Source organism: Polistes dominula, unplaced genomic scaffold (genome assembly GCF_049000335.1).
Source record: "Polistes dominula isolate Pdom_NZ unplaced genomic scaffold, Pdom_raw_medaka contig_28, whole genome shotgun sequence".
Classification (NCBI taxonomy): domain Eukaryota; kingdom Metazoa; phylum Arthropoda; class Insecta; order Hymenoptera; family Vespidae; genus Polistes; species Polistes dominula.
This window is the reverse complement of record NW_028300879.1, coordinates 6453182-6473144: the sequence shown is the minus strand read 5'-3', so window position 1 is coordinate 6473144 and position 19963 is coordinate 6453182. Positions and strand designations below refer to the sequence as shown.

Below are 19963 nucleotides of genomic sequence, written 5' to 3'. Positions count from 1 at the left end.
ATCACTAGTAGAAAGTGCCATCTACCTCACGAGTATGAAGCGCTGTCGTCACGCACATGACTGTTATTGAATTGATTGAACGTATATTTTAATCGGCAATAACATAATAAATGGAACTCACAATCAATTAATGCTTTACGTTTCATTCTTAATTTTCAAGTTTAAATACACTCACTGTTTAATAAAGAAGTTGACCTAGTTTATTTAAGTAATCTAATTTTCCAAATCTTTCAATAAATTCATTGTACTTCATTATTATTATTAGTAAATTTCTTTACATTTATATTTTTAATAACATTAATAAGATTTCGATAATAACGGTACACCTGTGCGAGCGCGCGCTTTTTTTTAATGGCTAATAGCCAGCAGGAACATAAAACTCAAATTTACATTATTAAAAATTTGGAGAATATATCTATATACATAACATTGAAAGAGATATTAATATGTTAAATTAATAATACATTCACAATTATGTACAAGCGGATAGTTAAATATCGTATATTTTTCTTAAAGCGCAGATTGTCAGAAGTTTTTTTTGTACCCTTATTTTGAACAATACATAATTTATGAAACGAACACCAAATATGGTGATAAACTTGAAGGATCACATAATTTTATATATATATATATATATATGATTTTAAATATCATTTTAAATAAAATGACGTAAAATATACATTTTACAGACTGATAGAATTACTTACTTATTAATGGAAACAATACAAGTCATAAAAGATATACGTATGATGTGATACAAAATTAATTAATCATGACAGAAATACATTTAGAATCTGATATTTCGAAATGTAAATGGAAAGACTTTGTAGTATTATATATCGTAATGCATCATTCATTTTTTATAATATGTATATAAAGTTAAAGTTATAATTATCAATACAAATTGTATAGAATGAGATAAGAAAAACTCATATCGCTCATATTAAAAATAAGCCTATTATTTTAGGAAAGTGAAGGCCCTTTGATTAAATATTTTCTCATTTAATTGATTGCACAGTAATATTTTTAATTGACAAAGGTGATTGATTTACGGTGATTCATAATATGCTTTATAATATTATATATTAAATGCATTTAAGTGCGATTCATTGGTAGCAATAAGGAAGAAAAATTGATTTAACATTTTCAAATATTTTAAACTATGAAAAAAGATCATCAAATGGCGCATGTTAGAATGCGCTTGAACTGATTATAGGAACTAATTAGGAAAACAGGAGAAAGAGGGAGATTATTTGTTAAAAATTGTATACACCATAATGATCGTTCTTTTATCAAGAGTTTAACTTTCATTAGTTAAATAATAATAAAGTTTTGCATATAATAATATAAGACACTCAGGCGCTCACGCGACTATCATGTCTATTCATATCACATATATCTGTTAAGCGGTCCTTCCCTCTCATCAATTTTATCGGCATAACTATGCACGATATTATATTATACTAGAATAAATATCACATGGAAGGATGAAATTTCGATTTAATGCGGGCTTTAATGTGCTGCTTAAGGAGGAAAGAGTTATAGTCAATTTCGTAGGACCGACCTATCGACGTTATCCTGTCGACGGTGATAATAATTTATAAAATTTCATAAAAATAATTTAAATACTTTCGTGTAACAAGTTCAAGCGTAGGATTGATCTAAAGATATAGCTATTTTATTTCCTTTTTCTACCCAATTTCTCAGTCGTCCTCTAAGTTCCTCTAAACTCTTCGATTTAGCCTTATTTATTCTCTTATATTTTACGTCTTTCGGCTTTGTCACCGATCTGTGATTACTCATTACTCTATTGTATGTCACCTGAAACAAAAAGATTTATAAAATCCAGCCAAGTGTAAATAATTAGTAAAGAAATACGTGTCACTTATCGAAAATGATCGCAAAGATCGTCGTTCTCGATCGTCGTTCACCTGAGCTTGTTGACTCTCGTCTCTCGGTCTTTCATTTTCCAGAGGATCAGCTTCCTGTGCTAGTCTTTCAAAGCTACCATATAGCTCTTGTAATCTGCCTTTTCCATTTCCCAAGTTTTTCGTCCGCCTCTCATCGCATTCGTAATTATCCGTAGATTCAGATGGTTCCTGGTTGCTTTCACTGTCGCCATCTTCTTCTACCGAATACACGGTTTCTAGTATCTCTGGCCTACGAAGAAAACCATTGCATCTTCGCATTGACGAATATTTGCTCGATGGTTCAACTGCATCGGATACCGATCGTATAACCGTTACATCCGTGATGTTTGAACGAAATCTGAGAGGAACAAAATAAAATAGAAATATCGATGTCGACAAAACATTTACGAAATAAAACGTTTGACAAAATGCGCAGAAAATGTTTACCTTGGTGGTGCTGGGTCATCCGCGGCCTCTTCGAGTACGACGGCGCTATCGCTGTCTCCCAAACTATCCAGTCTATCAAGAGCATCGTATGGCGGTGAATCTCTCGTACCTGTACCACTCCTATCCGCTAATCTACTTTGTAATTGCCGTATCACTCTTTGTTGCCTGAGAATAATTGATTCCCGCTGCACAAGGTTTGCCTCGATTTCCTTCTGTTTCCGACACAGTCGTGATTCGAAGAGGAATAGTTGCGAAGACAACGTGCATAGTTGTTCAGCTTTTTCTCTTGTTAATCGCGCCACAAGTTCTTCCTGAAAAACGTTTAAGTATTAGGTATATTTAACAATAAATATTATCATACACGAATAAATCTACTATGACGGGTCAAATAACACTTTTTCAACTTTTATAGTGTTATTTTGTGAGTGAAAAATTGTTATTGCATAAATGCTTTGTTTTTTATTATGCATACATCGTAAAATACAATAGATGACTTTTTGAAAACGGGCCATTTAATACGCTGTGTAGTAGAAATAAATATATATGAAGCATCGATACGTTTGGTGTTAAATCTTATTAAAATGATGCATCATTGAACTTTACCTGCAATTTCAGTGTCCTCCGCCAAGCAAGCATTTGATGTGCTTGTGCCCTTTGTTTTGCTCTAAGCGTTGCTATGACTGATTTCGCTTCTTCCAATGATGTCACTTCTACGTCATTTCCGTCCTTTACTACGTCCTCTGAAAAATCGTTTACCCTATCTTCCGTTACCGTCATCAACGAGTAGCTGTCCATCGATGTTTCGTCAAAACTGCTACTGCAAAAGAAAATGCAAAGGTTATCAGTCTCGTTTACGTTCTATTCAGGATACCTTTCAAATCAATCTTTTTTTTATCGTAACCATTTTTTATAAACATGTTTAACTTAAAATATAATAAAATTGTCAAAATAATAAGAAATAGGACGATATTATTTAATAGGAATGCGACGAGAAAAGGATCAATCAATTCCATGTCTATAAACTCTTGGAGTTTGAGAGTCATTTGGCCATAACAGGCCTTTGACTATCCGGCTAAAAAACGCGGCAGCAGAAAAATATCATAGGAGATTATTGAGTTACGCATAAAATATAATTTTGGATTTTTTATATTTTACTATTTGTATAAATAAATAAATAATTATCATTTGCTTGTTGAGTATTCAGTCATACATAGGTATAAATATTATAGAATACTAGCACATCGATTACAAGAAAAGCACAAATAGATATCTGTATTAAAAAATAATTATTTTTCCACAAAACGTCGAGAACATTTTTTGCTTCGGAAATAAAATTTGTAATTATAGCTATAACTAATAGTATGCGTTGTATTAAAAGGAAAAACTAAGATTTAATGTGATATATTAGATATAATATACAAATTTATTACATAATACAAAACATTACTAAATACAGAGTAGAAATTTCAAAAAGTGCATAATATTTAAATGTTATTATATTAAATATGTAAGAATAATATTAAAAATATGTATGATGTTATGGAAGATTTTCAAATACCTAAACATCCAACAGCGATCCAATCTTAATCAAATATTTAGATTTCAAGATGAGAATCTCAAGATAGTAGACACATTTGTGTTATTGAAACAGGACAACTTACCACCGCTCTATTGGGCTCTTAGCAGAATTGAAAAAATCCATCCAGAGGCAAATGATGTTGTCGGAGTTTCGTGACACAGTTTCAAAGGGGAAAAAGACTGTTTAAGAGACTAGTCAAAAGTCTTCGTTCGTTACCTACAAAAGGTAAAAATTGATTAATTGTTGGTTCTATAGCAATTACTAATTTTTTACACGAATATTAGTTAATATTTGTAAAATACCTTTATTTATCCCATATTATCTTATATATTAACCTATATACTTACCTTGCTATACATTGCTCATTTTTGATATTTATTTGATAATTTATTTTATTCTTAGCTGTGATCTAGTTTTACAAATTAAATGAATAATATTCGGAAAAAAAAACTAACTCTTCAATGAGCGTAAATGTCGATAGGAAGTGTATAAGACAGGAACAAACTAGGACGAGGACGTAAGCAATTAAATAGGACTGCAAGTAAATAACTTCAAGAACGTTGATTGAACTTATATTACAAATGTGATAGTAAAACAGTTCTATCAACGCACCAGTCTAAAACCAGATACGAGAAGATAAATTACAATCTTTCCAACTATAAATCTGTTAACTTTTCTTAATTATAAGTGAAGATGACATTTCTTCGTCACTTTCTGTCATATTTTACTTTTTCTAATCAATTAGAAAACCTTAACAATTTATTTGAAATAAACATAGGTATACTATACACTATTAATCATAGTTCCAAAACTATATTATTTCTAATCAAAGAAATTTGCAGTTAGCATTAAGTGAAGAACAACTCGACGAATAGTATTTTCTTACAATCTTCTTCTTCGATCTCTCTCTCTCTCTCTCTCTCTCTTTTACTAACTATATATATATACATTACTTGCAGAGCTTCTTGGATGCTAGAAGGTGTAAAAAAAGAGTAGGACCGTGTATAGATCATGCACGTATGAGGTAGATTGCGGGGTGCTGGCCAATCATGAAATCAGGTACACGTGCAGTACCAGACGGTATGCACCGTAGGATACGTCTTATTATAGAACCCATGGGATTCCACTTTGCGTTTAAGAAGAAGAAGAAGGTATCAGCTATTCTTTCTTTTTCTTTCGAACTAGTGCAAGTGAAAGAGATAGATAAACTGATAGATAGATAGAGAGAGACAAAGACAGACAGACAGAGTGAGCAAACATGGAAAGAACGAAAAAGCAATCTTTCTATGGTCGAGCAAAGAGATTCTTGCTAGAAAGAGAATGAAGAGAGGAAGAATATTTCAGAGGTGTGTCCACCGATCCACCAGGTCAACATTGTTACCTTTATTATTGGTATAGTACCCTGAACACAACTTTCTTCGTGTTTTTTTCTTCTTTTTTGAAGTGAAAACTTTGTTATCATGTTCGAGCATATTTGATGAAAATTTTAAAAATTAAAACATCAAAATGAAAATCATAAAAGATGTATTTATGTTAAAAGTTCTGAAATTGTTTAGTGAGTGGAAATATTCATTTAATAAGATTATTAAATTATTAACCAATGAAACAATTAGATATTAACTATAGGTTATTAAATTTAAACTCCAGTGTGTTCGACGCATACATAATATATATATGTATATATATATCACCATATAGAAGAAGCAAAATACGATAAATTTTCGTTCTTTGCTGAGCACGCGTAAACACGAGCCAATATTCCTCTTATTTACTACGAAACCGATACGCGATATGCGCCAATGGAGGTGCAGTATCCAAGCAAAAAGGCACCAAATGATGTATCCTGGGCATAGCGCAATCAATTACTTTCCATTGAGGTGCACAGTATGTGTATTAGATAGAAAGGTATAACATACATATACCCCATGTATTCTTAGAGCTCTCACAAAGTCGATTAGCATTTTTCTCACTTTGACTCAACGCTCATCTTCAGAATAAAGTAGAAGTGTCGTTTGCATATTAGCAGCATGAATGATGGCACGACATTTATTTTACACGTGATTGGCAGCAATAAGACCGATTTTCCTTTTATTAGACTAATCAAACTTGGCTTATCAATCTTTTATTGGAATTTGGAAAGCATAAAGTGAAATGAAAACAATGCAAAATAAGTAAATTTGTATTATTAATAATTAATAGCATTTTGTACTTTTGGTTATCACTTTGAAAAAGCTCATTTCTCTTTATCTCTTTTTGTAATTTATCCTCGATACGACAAATACGTAATCTATCATGATAGATAAAGCTATAGACAATTAATGCAAGCTTATCTGATAATGAATGTTGTATCGAAACGATCGGAACAGGAGTTGTGTGTGTGTGGAAGAATGAACATCGAACATACACACAGGAGGCGATTTGCTGTAATTTTGTCTTACTATTTTTTCTTGAATTTTGCAACTTTTATAGGATTGTTGTATTTTTAACTAGATGAGAAACCCTATGTCTCTGAGAAAGATTACAAATTTATATATTTCTCGTAATATAAGTTGGTTTGTTCTCTGTCTTTTTCTTTATTGATCTCTTATCTTCTTTCTTTATCCAACGTCAAATAAAATAGCATCTCCCTTTGTTTTTACGTTCTATGCATGTATACAAGATCTTATTGATTTTGTAACCAAGTTATTATCGGCAGGGTTGCTTATTATCGTTCGAATCTTACGTTATCATGTTTATTTTTCGATCTTATGGTTAATCCCCATTTCTGTGTTTTATATCTTGTCTAAAGTATTATTTTTCGCGTTATCTCTTCTATAAGATAAGTAAGAATATTGCTCGTATCCAATAAAATACTTTCACGTTCAAAATATTGTTAATATCATTTGAAATTTTTCAATAAAAAAATAAAACTAAATATTAATAACTTTGAACAATTCTTTGGTCTTTAATTGTATGTTTGTTTTTTTTTCACAATTTAATAATATATTCAATTAGCAACCCTTCTTGAGCTTATATGGGATTTTTTAAAAGTCAATGAAAAAGTATTTAAAAAATTAGTCCTTATGATCATCTACTTCTCTAAATATCGCATTAAATTGTCGTTTAATAAATGTCATAAATGTGTATATATATATATATATATATATATATATATATATATATATGTCATACAACATATGCTTACTAATTTCTACGATAAGTTATGATAAGTTACGATAAATTAATGAGGAGTGGGATACATCCGGTTTTCATAGAAAACATTTATAAAAAAAAAAAAAATACATAATATCTGTCATCGGCTTTAATTCATGACGTAAAATGAAAAATGAGCATTTTCTGTTTGCAATACTAAATTTCTTTTCCAGTATTAGCATTTGCTAGCTACTTAGTATTTTATCTTTTGTACTTCTTTTCTTTTGTCGTTTTTCTTTTTCCTATTCTTCTTTTCTTAATCTATCTTTTCTATTTTTCTTTTTTTTTCTTTTTTTTTTTAATAAACTGCAGTGACCCGCTTTCCGCGATAGAATTTTCAAGTGCGTTCGAAATTAGCACGGGTTAGCTGGTGCTACTGCCACCGCATATACAACGTCGGCCATGCGACTTTCCAGATGCTTATTCTCGATGTTAATTACGCTTTGGCGCCGTGTATAACGCGAATTGCATCGAAAACAAGGTGTTCAATAACGCAATAAGAAAATATCTTTAAGAGTTTAACGTCAAATCGAGAGTATAATTTAACCAGTTTAAGCGTGTTTGACGACTATATCCGTCATGAAGATGTGGCAAAATTTTGTGTTATGACGCCTCTATATCCGTCATGCGTAAAAATTTGTTACGATTTGATGTTTAAATTGTAATTTTGGTAGCGAAAATTAAATTATATTCGTAAATTTTAATATGTTTCAAATGCTTAGAGGTGAAACAAAGAAAAACAAAGTCAAGAATAAATTTGTAACTACTATAAATATTCGATTATTTTTTCTCTAATTTTTCCGTTTATTATGTATAAATATATATTTATATTAAAAAACTGTGTGTTTTTCACATTACTAACAAAATTGTTCATTATTTTCTAAAATAAAGTCGTCTTTTTGACTATTCAATATTTCAACAGCGCCACTTATTCTGTGTTTGACGACTATATCCGTCATCGCTTGATTATCGCGACACACACCAGAGCGCACTCTGCGCACAGATCGCCACATTAAACTGATTAAAGATTCAAAAAAACGTGATTAGAATCAAATACAGTGATCCATGGAATATGATTATTTTATTGTTAGATCATTTTATCTCTAATAATTTAGGAAAGAAATATTTTTTGATTAATTTAACGTAATTGAAGAAGAGTATTATTACAATTGTATCCAATTTTTGACTATAACTCGTTGTTTTCTAAACTTTTCAAAATTATCTTCAATTTTTTTTATAAGTAAAATCTATAATTTATTTACAACCATTTTCTTGACGGATACTAATTGCACAAATTTGACAAATAATTTGACAATAACATTTTTTTTTTTATCTAAATTCAAAATATATTAAAAACTTATTAATTGAAAGAATTTGACATTATCTTATTAAGGAGCACGTATTATATGCTAGGCTTTTGTACATGGATTGATTTTTTGATAGATGATCATTGATCATGAAAAAATGTGTTTCAAATTACATTACCGAATGTTTTATATACTTCATATTATTTTTTGTTTCAATATAATATATTTTTTTTGTGAGAAAAATTCTTAGTTTTTTTTTTCTTCTTCAAGATTTCTCGTTAAATCCGTTGGGAGAAATTTGTGTAAGTCATAAAAGACTTCTCTTTTGACTTTCCTTCCTTTGAGAAAACACGTACCATGCTAATTAGAGTAGATATGTACCTACTTCTCAAGCTGATTGAAAGATATGAATCTTTGCATGTAGTTTGCAATGGATCACTTTTTGTGGAATATGTTTTTCTTTATAATAAAACTATTATAAAGATGTTTTCATTTTGTTGATCCTGTCTGTGATACGTACCTGTAACAAAAGACACACCAACAAAAAAACATGATAGTTTTAACATGAATAATGAAAGAAGACTAAACTGATCATATTTATTCTAACATTGAAAGTTTTTGAAGTGAAAACTTCTTTAGAATCAGGGTGATTTGAAAATCGTGAAACGGAAGAACGTGAAACCGATGAAACAAAAATAATTAATAAAATTCAATATATAATTTAATTCTATATATTTAATTTCATATTATTTAATTCTATATATTAATTAATTAATTAAAAAAATTCTATATATAAAATATTCAGTGTAACAATATGTTTGTCCACTAATAATTTCAAAACTACTCAATTTATTTTCATGAAATTTATTTTATTTCACGTGATTTTTTCCAACTTAGCACATAGCACAATTTTTATCGCGATTTTTTTTTTTATTATTCTTTATTACTAATTTGAAGATTTTCATTTAGAGTTAAGTTATCTAGGTTCTATAAAGTTCTTTCAATAGATGGCGCTGTATTACAATTCAATTGTTTCGATATATTCACATCTCGAAGCTTGGTTTTTTTTGAAGGTTTCACTTCTTCTACCGTTTTTTTTTTTTACAAATATTTTCAAATATAATATTTCAAGTTCTAACTGCTAAACATTGAAGCAATTCGTTGTTTCCATTCGCAAAAGAGGTTTCTCTATATCTATCCATCTATCTTTCGTTTCCAAGGGAGCGCTCGTTAGGGTGAATTCGATACAGCATAGGTACGAAGAATGAAGAAAGAAAGAAAGAAAGAAAGAAAGAAAGATAGAAAGAAAAAGAGAAAGAGAGATAGAGAGAGAGAGAGGCGACTTGTAGTTAGAGTCTGGCGATCGATCGAAAGGATATATCGCGGCCGCCACGCTACAAACAAGAAGGTTTCTCTCCACCGGGGACAAGAAGGTAATCCCCTTTTGCTCGTACCTCGAGGACACCGGATACAAGCTTGCATTACTGGCGCGCCATCGTGAAAAGCGATCTTCGTTAAAGAGAGAATATTTCGTCGAAACGAGCAAAAGGTCTTTTCCTCCTCCTCCACCATCGTTAACGACTTTAATACGCGTCAACTGTATAATAATCAAATATTTATATTTATTTGCTCAGTTTTGTATTTTTATTAATTAATGTTAAATATTTTTAAAATAGAAATTGTCAGTATGTATGAATATTTTATTCGATATGCGTCATATCAAATTGCATTTTATTTATCAGAACAATATTGTTTCAACTAACAATAAATATTAGCATATATTAAATTCACAAAATAATATTATTATTATTACAGAAAATATTCATTTAATAAACTTAAATAAAGGGATTGAGAGTATTGATAAATGATACACACTGATATTTTATTATAATTACTGATAATATTATAATTTATTATATTATATATTTTATTATATATTTATTATATTAATTTATTATATTAATTTATTATATATTTTATTATAATTACTCTGATAATATTATAATTTATTATAAATACTGAATTTATTTTATATTATATATGAAAAAAAATGTCATCTGCAACATCGATAAGAAATGTTGAAAAATACTGACTAAATAAATAGCAGATATAATATGAGATTTATATTTCTTATAGTGTTCTCGAAGAACGTTTATGTATTCTTTACAATTCCAACATTTATATCAAATACGTCAATAAATTATCACATTTTTAACTAACGACAAAATTATACTCCAACAATAAATTACATTGATTTGAAGCATAAAAAGAATAATAATAAGAAGAAGGTGGAGAACAGCACGAAACATATATTCATGAAATATAAAGATGAAAAGTGAGAAATCCAATTGAATTTCTTGCATAATTAATAGTAACACTGAATTCTCTGAAAAACTCGATACCGAGTCCTCCTCCTCCTTCTCTTCTTCTTCCTTCTCCTCTTTCTTAAGCTCTTCTTCATCCTTTCCCTTATCTTCTCAGCTTCTTCTCTTTTCTCAGTTTCTTCTGTTTTTTTTTCTTCTTCTTCTTGGATAGTACTACATCGGCATTAGAGGCAGAACACGTTCTCGGAGAGTTGGTATTTGGCGAGGAAAAGGTGAACGTATGGCGGTGCCGCGCGTTCTTTCTGTACAGCCGCGCGCACGACATACTATATATGTATGTATGCACACGATATCTATGCACTTAAGTATATATGTATGGTACGTAAGTAGATAGACAATAATTATTTGGACAAAGCGTGTAAATTCAAGTTATTTCCTGCGTTAGTGTTTTAATAGTTGATATACATATAGATAGATACACATATACATACATTGCATATCGTAATATAATACATATATATATAAATGTATATATGTATTATACATACGTACGATGATGGAACGATCGTTATGAGGCGTAGGCATAGTGTTTTTTTTTCATAGTAACTGCCAATCGCGACTCGCTGTACGTCATATTCCTCTCTCTTCTCTTTTATCCGCTCCTCGTCTCACTAAACCACCTCTCATCCTGATGTTCGATCGCGGTGCTATTTGCAGAACTCACTTTCTTCATCCGGTACCCTACGTATATGTACAATACCTACATACGTATATATTATATTTCTATATACATATACATATATGTATATGTAGGTACTCGGTGTACTTATAGCAGTGTCCTTTCTTCCTTCTTTCGTCCTGACATTACTCACCGATGGTTCGCCATTACCGTAACTTACCGCTCGCTATCTCATCCTTTTTTTACTGTTCCTTCCTTCCTTGCTCGTTCTCCAAGCTTTTGATGTTTCAACTTTCTAACTTGTTTGCTTATTTCTATTTATTTTCTTTTTTCTTCTATTTTTATTCTTTCTTCTTTGCTTTATTCACACACTTTTACTTTCATGGAATCTGGTTCAAGAGTATTCGATAACAAGGTCATTTTTGTAATCAAATGTAAATAAATTCAACAAAATATTATATACCTATTCCTTTTGGACAAATATTTAGTTCATTTAGTTATTAATTAAATCATTTAACAATATAAAAATTTGATTTAATTCAAATAGCTGGAAGAGATATGTGTAAAAGGGGATTATCATTCGCAGGTATTGTATGTAAAAAAAATAGAAAGTGGTACAAAAATATTTCAGAAAGATTTGACACATATTTCTTTTCTTACAATCAATGATTTTTCATTTGAGTTATAAATAATATTTACATGTTTAGTCTTACTACGAAAATATGTGTGTCTATATAATAATTATTTCTTTCCTTCCTATTCCTGTAAAGAACGAAAGATATGCGCCTCATATTTCAAGAATCCAACGACGCGCGTTAGGTTTTGTAACTTCCTTAGTTTTTTTTTATTCCTCATACGAATCCTCACACATATAAACCTACAAGGAGATGGTATGATTCCAAAAATCGTAACCCGAATAAATATACGACGAATAAACATAAATTGGTGACGAAAGGAGGAAGGAAGGATCACAATAGAGATGAAGAAGAAGAAAAACTAATGGTTGTGACAAAAGTTATTAGAGAACATACATGTAAGTAAAATCCATGAACTTAAATTGTAGATGAATTCCCTATTCGCAAAAATGTTTTCTGCAATTTTAGGATAGAAGAACAAGGACACATTATGTCTGCCTTTAGAAGGATCCTTTCTCCAGTGCTTTTGTCGACCTTATTACTTTCTCTTTTATTTTCCTCGAGATATAATCAATTTCAAAAGGAATTAATTCTTCCAAAAATAAATGTTCCCGGGCATGATATTCAAGTTACAATTAAGACTTTACTGGCGTAAAGTAGGAGAGAGAGCAACCTAATGGTAGGAGAGAGGGATGGGAGGGATCGGAGGCAGCACCGGTAGTACGCTCGACCCAGATTAAATTCACAAACTCATTCGACGTAACAACGTTATCCTTTGTCCGTGAAATCGCGAGATGTAAAAGTTGTTGTCGTTGCATGTAATTTGCATGTGATCGAATTTTTGATTAGATATTTTTTCGTACTCATATTCAAAAGAGCCCAAATCGGAATGAAAATGATCATTAATTATTAATTTTACTAGGTAGACGAAGTAAGAAAGGAAATGATACGAACAGAATGTTCATTGAAGTAGGATTTTCGTATGTACAGATGCAAATATGTATCGTGTATTTTTACAGTAACATTTTATCGACGTGAAGATTTGTTTTTTTTTTAATTTTCTTGTTTTTTTTTTGTCTATACGTAAAGTACAGATGGATTTAAAGGAGTCGTTAGAACAAAGTATTGTTCGCTAAACGAAACCTGAAAACTACGGTAGCGCGCTTGGTAGCCAGCCACTCTCGGCTCTGCTTTAGAGTACGATCGATCGATGCACCGACATTTCACCTGTCTAAAGCCATACCACCCGCCTCTTCCTCTTCCTCTCTCTTTCCTTCCCCGACCTTCGTCTCATCACGAAGGTTTCTAGCTCTCTAACAAAAAGTAACTCGAGCTAATCTCCGAGAATATGTTGTATTGCTTTTTTTTCTTTCTTTTTATTTCTTTTTCTTTCTTTTTTTGTTTTTTGTTTTGTTTTGTTTCTTTTTTTAGATTGTTAATGAAGCTACGATATTTTCTGTATTTTTAGATAAAAATACTTTGTTGATATTTTATCATCCTTCCAATTATTTTTCTGTCGAACGAAAGAAACATTTTTTACATAATCATTCTGTTGGCAATTATAAACGAGTTTCGAATTACTTATCGTCCTTAGCGATATTTATTATTTCCACGAGCGGTATTAAAACAAGATAAGAGAATAAGGAAGTAAGTAGTACGTATATATGTGTTTATACGTATATATATACATGTATATATACGTTGTGCGATAAAATTGTTCGCGTGAGGGCTAAATACACTGATACGTACGATTATGTTTACGGCCATGTCCCGATCGCAAACGACGGTCAATGAGTCACTCTCACCTTTGTAAGAGTAGCCGTTAATAAGAAAATCACGTAGAGTACGAGCTTCGAATTGTTGACACATCAAAAAGAAAAAAAAATCCAAAAATTCTTTCGCAATTTTCAAAATATTGTGTCAATTTCAAACTATATTTACGTAAGATAACAATTATTTGTTTGATGTATGATATCTTGCAATAAAATGAAAGAAATATTACCTTTGTTGATGCTTTTGTTTATTATGAAAATAAAAATAATATAAAAGAAAGAGTGCGAAATATATTTAAAAATTAAGATTAAAAGTTGAAATTATTATTTCAAATTAAGATACATTTATTTTTGTTGTTCGCTTTCTTATGATAATTTCAGCATATAAAGTAGCCTTGCAATATTCATGAGCTCGTCTGCAACATTTAATACATCAAATTCACTCTTCATCAACACAAAGAATACATATTCTTCGTTGTTATTCAATTTTGATTAAGAACTATCTTTTTTGTCAGCTTGCTCGTTTTTTATATTTTACAAGTATCTCATATTATAGAAACAACTTAGGGGGAGTATATTAAAACATCCTGATTTCGAAGAAAAAGATAGATTAATCTGTGAATAGTTTATTAATATTTTATTTAAACGATAATCAAATGATTTAATAATATTAATGCTTGTTAAATTATAATAGTTATAATATATATAGTATAGTTATAGTAGTAATAATATTACTGTATATTAGTACTATAATACTAATTACTACTACTAGTATTAGTTACTAGTTGCTTACTTAGTATTATAGTTATAATAGTAATAATATTACTATATATTAGTACTATAGTACTTATTACTACTACTAGTATTAGTTACTAGTTACTTACCTAGTATTATAGTTATAATAGTAATAATATTACTATATATTATTACTATTATATATTTATATTACTATATATATTACTATTATATATATTATATTATTACTATTACTATAGATATAGTTATAATATTAATGCTAATAAAAAAGAAACCTTACTTTTAATTCTATACACATAACTTTTGTGTTGTGTTCCCATATAAACAGTAATCTCATTCAGATGATATTCTCATTTGTTTTAATAGTTTTAAGGATTGTAATCCTTTCCTTTTGGAAATATTACGGTATTATCGTACAGTTCTCCGTTACTGTATACAACGTGTTACAAATATTTCAACACAGTAGGAATAATTTAGCATTAATAGATTTAAATTTGAAAATGAAATGCAAATATGACGAAGGAGGCTTTGACTAGGTGTGCACACGATCTTTCTCGTTGTAACGTATGTAAACGACACTGGTAAGCATAGAACAAGTTTGGAACTTGTTGCCTGAACGGCTGTGCATTCGATACGGTCTAATTAAGTTTCTAACGTTCAAAACGTAGTAACCGTAAGTCGTCGTTAAGCTTTTTTTGATAATTCACATCTCAATTTATCAGCTCGTTTGACAAAATGTGAAATTTTGAAATGATGACAACATCAAAGACGATATTCTTCTCTTATCGTATACTGCTTTCTTCGAGAGATTCTCTCGCGGATATAATAAAAATAGAAAATTCTTTTTTCCCAGATCTTTCGTAAGTTATAAGGATAGCAGGAAAGCAGATTCCACAATGAGCGAGTGATCCGCGCGTTAATTAGGACCGACCGCTTAATTGAGCGTTTCGGTCGCGGCGTTCGTTAGTGGAAAAATAGTAGATAGAAAGGCGCCATAAAAGAGAGTGAGAAAGAGAAAGAGAGAGAAAAAAGTAGTACTGCTGGCACAGAGAAAACTCTATTCCGCAATTTCCTCCTCCTTACGTGGGAAACGCATAATTGCGTGAAAGAGGTCGGTTCTTTTGACTCGGTACTCGATATCATAGTAAATCAAATGATTAATAAAATGATATGCTTGATAGTTTGCTTTAACCAAAACACTAAGAAAGTCTACGATTCTTAGAAGATCTTCTTATTCTCCTACTTTCTCGGCTCTTCTTTCACTTTTATATTCAAGAAAATCTCTTGTTTATATTGAACAAATTATCGTTCTTACTTATTCGAACTATTTCGTCGAATTATATTATTAATCGTTTCTTTTTTATTTGTACGTTTTAATTGAATTGTTCGTATTATTATAGTTAAGATATTTTGCTCGAATTTATATCAATTTAGTTCCTTTCCATTTGTGCTTTTCTTACATCAACTTTTAATATATTATTTTTATTCAAGTCCCCAGTTTTTGTAACTTTCTATTCCCTTTATTAGTGGAGGAGGCACACTTTCAAGGAGCCTCCTTGGATAACGACCCTCTTTCGTATGCAAAGTCGCAAACCGTAACGCGCGTAGTCATTAAACGTTTCTAAAAAGTAATCTCTCTTGTTCTGTCTTTTGATAGAACCCAATATCGTACATAATATTTCAAGTCTGCAGTTTATAACATTAACAACGCTTTAGCTTACAAAATTTAGAGAAGACTTATAAAAGATGGGGAAAAAGAAGGGTGAAGGTGTAAGGGTGAATGTGACGATCAAGAAAAAGGAAGGTCCAACGAATTTGCATTTCAATTTGTCCTGCAGGTGTGCTGTATGCGGATATGCGCAACATTGGGCATAGCACTCCCCTCGGAAGGTTTTCATTTTCGAAAAGGGAAAGAAAAAAATGGACTATGGACAAAATGCGTACATGCGGGACCGACATCGACCTAATCTTATCCCTTTGCGCACTGATCGTACGTCATTACAGTTACTCGCGAGCTAAACTTATTTTTTAAAAGATATTATATTTTTTTCTTTGCATAATATTACAATGCAATGGCGGTCACCGTTAGACGGAAAATAATACCGTATTACAGATCGTTGATCAAATCAAACAATAAGAGGACTTTATCGTTTAATAGAATTTCAAGAAAATTGGATCAGTCGACCATCGTCGGGTTTTCTATCTTAATTAAGTTTTGTCGTCGCCAATATCGTCAACGATAACGACAACAGTAACGGTTCAAACAGGGGAGCACAATATTAGCATAATGAACGGCCATTCTAGAGTCGGTATTTATAGTTTTCGCATAACTATCGATTGTTATTGCGACAAAAGAGAAAAACGAATAAAAAAAATCCCGATGAGGGTAAATATCAATAATGAATAAACTCAAGCAACATTTACAGAAAGAATCTACCCTTCCCATTTCCTTCATTGTGTTTGTCTCTTCCAGCAAAAGAAATGTGGAATCTTTTGGATTCTTCTTGACACTGGACGTTTTGCTTTATTCGCGTGAATTCTGCTTTTCTTAGGGTTTCTAAACACGCTACAGTAAATAAATAAATGCTATTTGCTCCAAACGACAAATGGGGGAAGAGTAAAGGGAAAAAAATCTTCTATTATGTCCCAGACCACTTTAATTTAGACTCGATCTCAGATTTAATTTAGATCGATTCTCAACACTCCAAGAGACCCAAATACATTGTATATTTGCTTTCACGGTTCGTCGTAATTTCTCGATTTATTTTGCATCCTGTTCCAAACAATGTTGATGTCTAACAAAGTCCACGCTTATATTTATTTTATATAAAAATAAAGTTATATTAGAGAAAGGCATTATTTTACCTCAAAGCACTTGCTCGTATGGTCTTCATGGCTCTCTTGGTTCGGTCTTCTTCTCTTGTAAATACGAGGTCGTCTTTGAAAGGGAGGGCGGTTCTCCTTCTCTTCAACGATACGCCGCCGCCACTGATCGATCTTTTCGAAACACAGAAAAAGAAAGGCGGAAAGCGTCTCTTTCACTCGGAGCACTCACGACGAACTGTGTATCACTTTCCTCGCTTTAACGGCTAGATCGTATATTAGACGCGTAAACAGTTTTCGAATAAACGATTGAAAACAAAAACAAACGTCGATCTGAAGCATGCGCGGCGTTACTACTGCACAAGATGTTTTTCGATGTATTCCAGTGAATCACAGGTGTATCGATTATTTATTTTTCGATCGCCAAAAAATACAAAACAAAAAACTTTCCAAAAACTCTTTTATATTATTATAATAATATATCCGTCGAAAAATATAATTGACATAGATTCACGTATATTAATCCATTTTTCTTCTTGCTGCGGTCATTTGAAAAGTGGAAAATGCGCGGAGCGTTTCTTCCAAAGTTTGCGCGAGCCCCGACTGACAATGAGAAAGCTTCATGAGCCACTCGAGGAAGTTAGTTATGGCGAGAGAGGGACTCAAAGTGGCCGCGTAAACTTCCCTCCTTTCTTCCCTCCTTTCTCTCCTTCGCGACTCGCTTACGCCTTCTTCGCTCGGCTAATAGACGAGCAAGCTTCTTTTTACACTCTACCCGTGCCGTTCTCGTTGTTACAACGGCTCTAAACGTCATACAAGACGTTTCTCGCTCATTTTACGCGCGCCGTTTCGTCTCAAGCGACTTCTCTTTGTCGCTAAGAAAAGAAGGAGCTCTTTTTTACTCTTTTTTTTTTTCTTATCTCTTCTCCTACCTTTCCTACCACTTTACTTTCTCTTACCCTATCTTCGGACTCGGTAGTTTTTTTTCACTCTCGTTTAAAAATGTGATGAACCACGTGACAAAGTCGCGTTGAATCCATGACGATGACCTTGAGAAGGAAGACTACTTTCTTTTCTCAATCGAGCAAAAACTTCAATGATCAAAAACAATTTCCTTCGTATAAATGCAATGTTGTCTTTTTATTTACGAATTGGAAGGATCGTTTTGGTAATGCATGCAACGTCCAAGGTCGCATGGAAAGATGGACATCCCTGTGTTTCGTTTGGAACCGAAAAAGGATCAATAAAAAAACATATGAAAAAGGGGGTTTGTAAGACAATCAAAAGGAAGATGAAGTTCGAAGAGTCAGTCAGCAGGTGCCAGTTGACGGAAGGCTTGTGTCGGTAAAGGAGGGAGTAACTACTCGCGATCCGTTCGAAGTAGAAAAAGGAAGGGAAAGGGTAGAGAGGACTGGTTTTACGTGAAACCTCTCGACCCGACCAGCCGGACTGCTACGTTACAACCGCGCGAGGCGGCCGCGAGGGAGGCACGGGGAAATCGAGAGGGAGGCGAGACGGAACTGACAGGGAGGACAAGAGGGAGGCGCGACGAGAGTATGGTGAGCGGACACAGCAGCGTTAGGTCCCGTTCTTCGGAGAGAGGCTTACTCCATGGAGCGCGAGGAAGTACTGTTACTTGCAGAGAGAAAGGGAGAGAAAGAGAGAGACAGAGAGAGAGAGAGAGAGAGAGAGAGAGAAAGAGAGAAAAAAGAGAGTCAGAGAGAGAGAGAGAGAGAGAGAAACGAGGCCCGCGGCGTGGTGCACCGGCAAAACGCGCCAGATCCAGATCTGGTCGATCGTCCAGAGTTGATCAAAACGTGTTACAGCCTCTTAGCTCCTTCTACTTTCTTTTCGCTCACTCGCTGTCGATCGACTTGCCTTTTCCTTCCTCTTTACTCCAAGCCGGTGTGTACACCGTGTGTATCTATTTGTATATGTATGTATATATGTCACAAGTATTACCACCTTTTGTGCCTTTTACCGTACCCTTTTACCGAAGCTTTTGTTTACGATCGTCGCACTTTTCACTCATTGGGTATATTAAACGAATGGCCGGACGTGAATAAGTGAGAGCTACTATTCCACATGAATGAATTTTTCGAACCTTCTTTTTATATTCCTTTTTCTCTTTTTTTCACCCTTTTCTTTTCCTCTCTCTCTCTCTTTCTCTTTCTCTTTCTTTCTCTCTCTCTCTCTCTCTCTCTCTCTCTCTCTTTCTGTCACTCTATCACTCTCTTTTATGCAAAACGTCAAATCAAAAGCATCGTTGTATGTTTTTCTTGCGGTAAGTCGCGTTTTACAAAGTGAAACTGGCCTGGTTCTTTTCTCATAAAAACCACGAAATACCAAAACACCACACAAAATCTCCGCTCCGTGGTTGCGGCTCGACTGAGCGGCAAACCGCCTTCTCGCCGGTTCTGCGACGTACTCAGGTACGTACGAATGACTTTCTTTACCCAACTCCGATGGCTTTGATCAATGTTAACTGTAATGTATTTATTAATCTTCTTTTCGTCCTTTAAAGTAATATGTACCGCCT

The 19963-nt window shown here is 32.4% G+C and overlaps 1 protein-coding gene across 7 annotated transcripts; it reads right to left on the bottom strand.

The window, feature by feature from the left end:
- Positions 1-238: 238 nt before the first annotated feature.
- Positions 239-19796, bottom strand: LOC107068785 (uncharacterized). Of its 7 annotated transcripts, XM_089171512.1 has the most exons (8): positions 19303-19796; positions 18384-18473; positions 17467-18299; positions 4019-4152; positions 2961-3174; positions 2358-2668; positions 1932-2268; positions 239-1821 (listed from the first exon to the last, which is right to left on the bottom strand). In XM_089171512.1, the coding sequence occupies exons 4-8, from the start codon at positions 4057-4059 to the stop codon at positions 1645-1647; spliced, it is 1080 nt and encodes a 359-aa protein (XP_089027638.1). In that variant the 5' UTR covers positions 4060-4152; positions 17467-18299; positions 18384-18473; positions 19303-19796; the 3' UTR covers positions 239-1644. The 7 variants fall into 7 exon arrangements, with proteins under 7 accessions (XP_089027638.1, XP_089027633.1, XP_089027636.1 ...); XM_089171507.1 differs by having other exon boundaries at positions 17467-18636; XM_089171510.1 differs by having other exon boundaries at positions 17467-18515.
- Between the last annotated feature and the right edge of the window lie 167 nt (positions 19797-19963).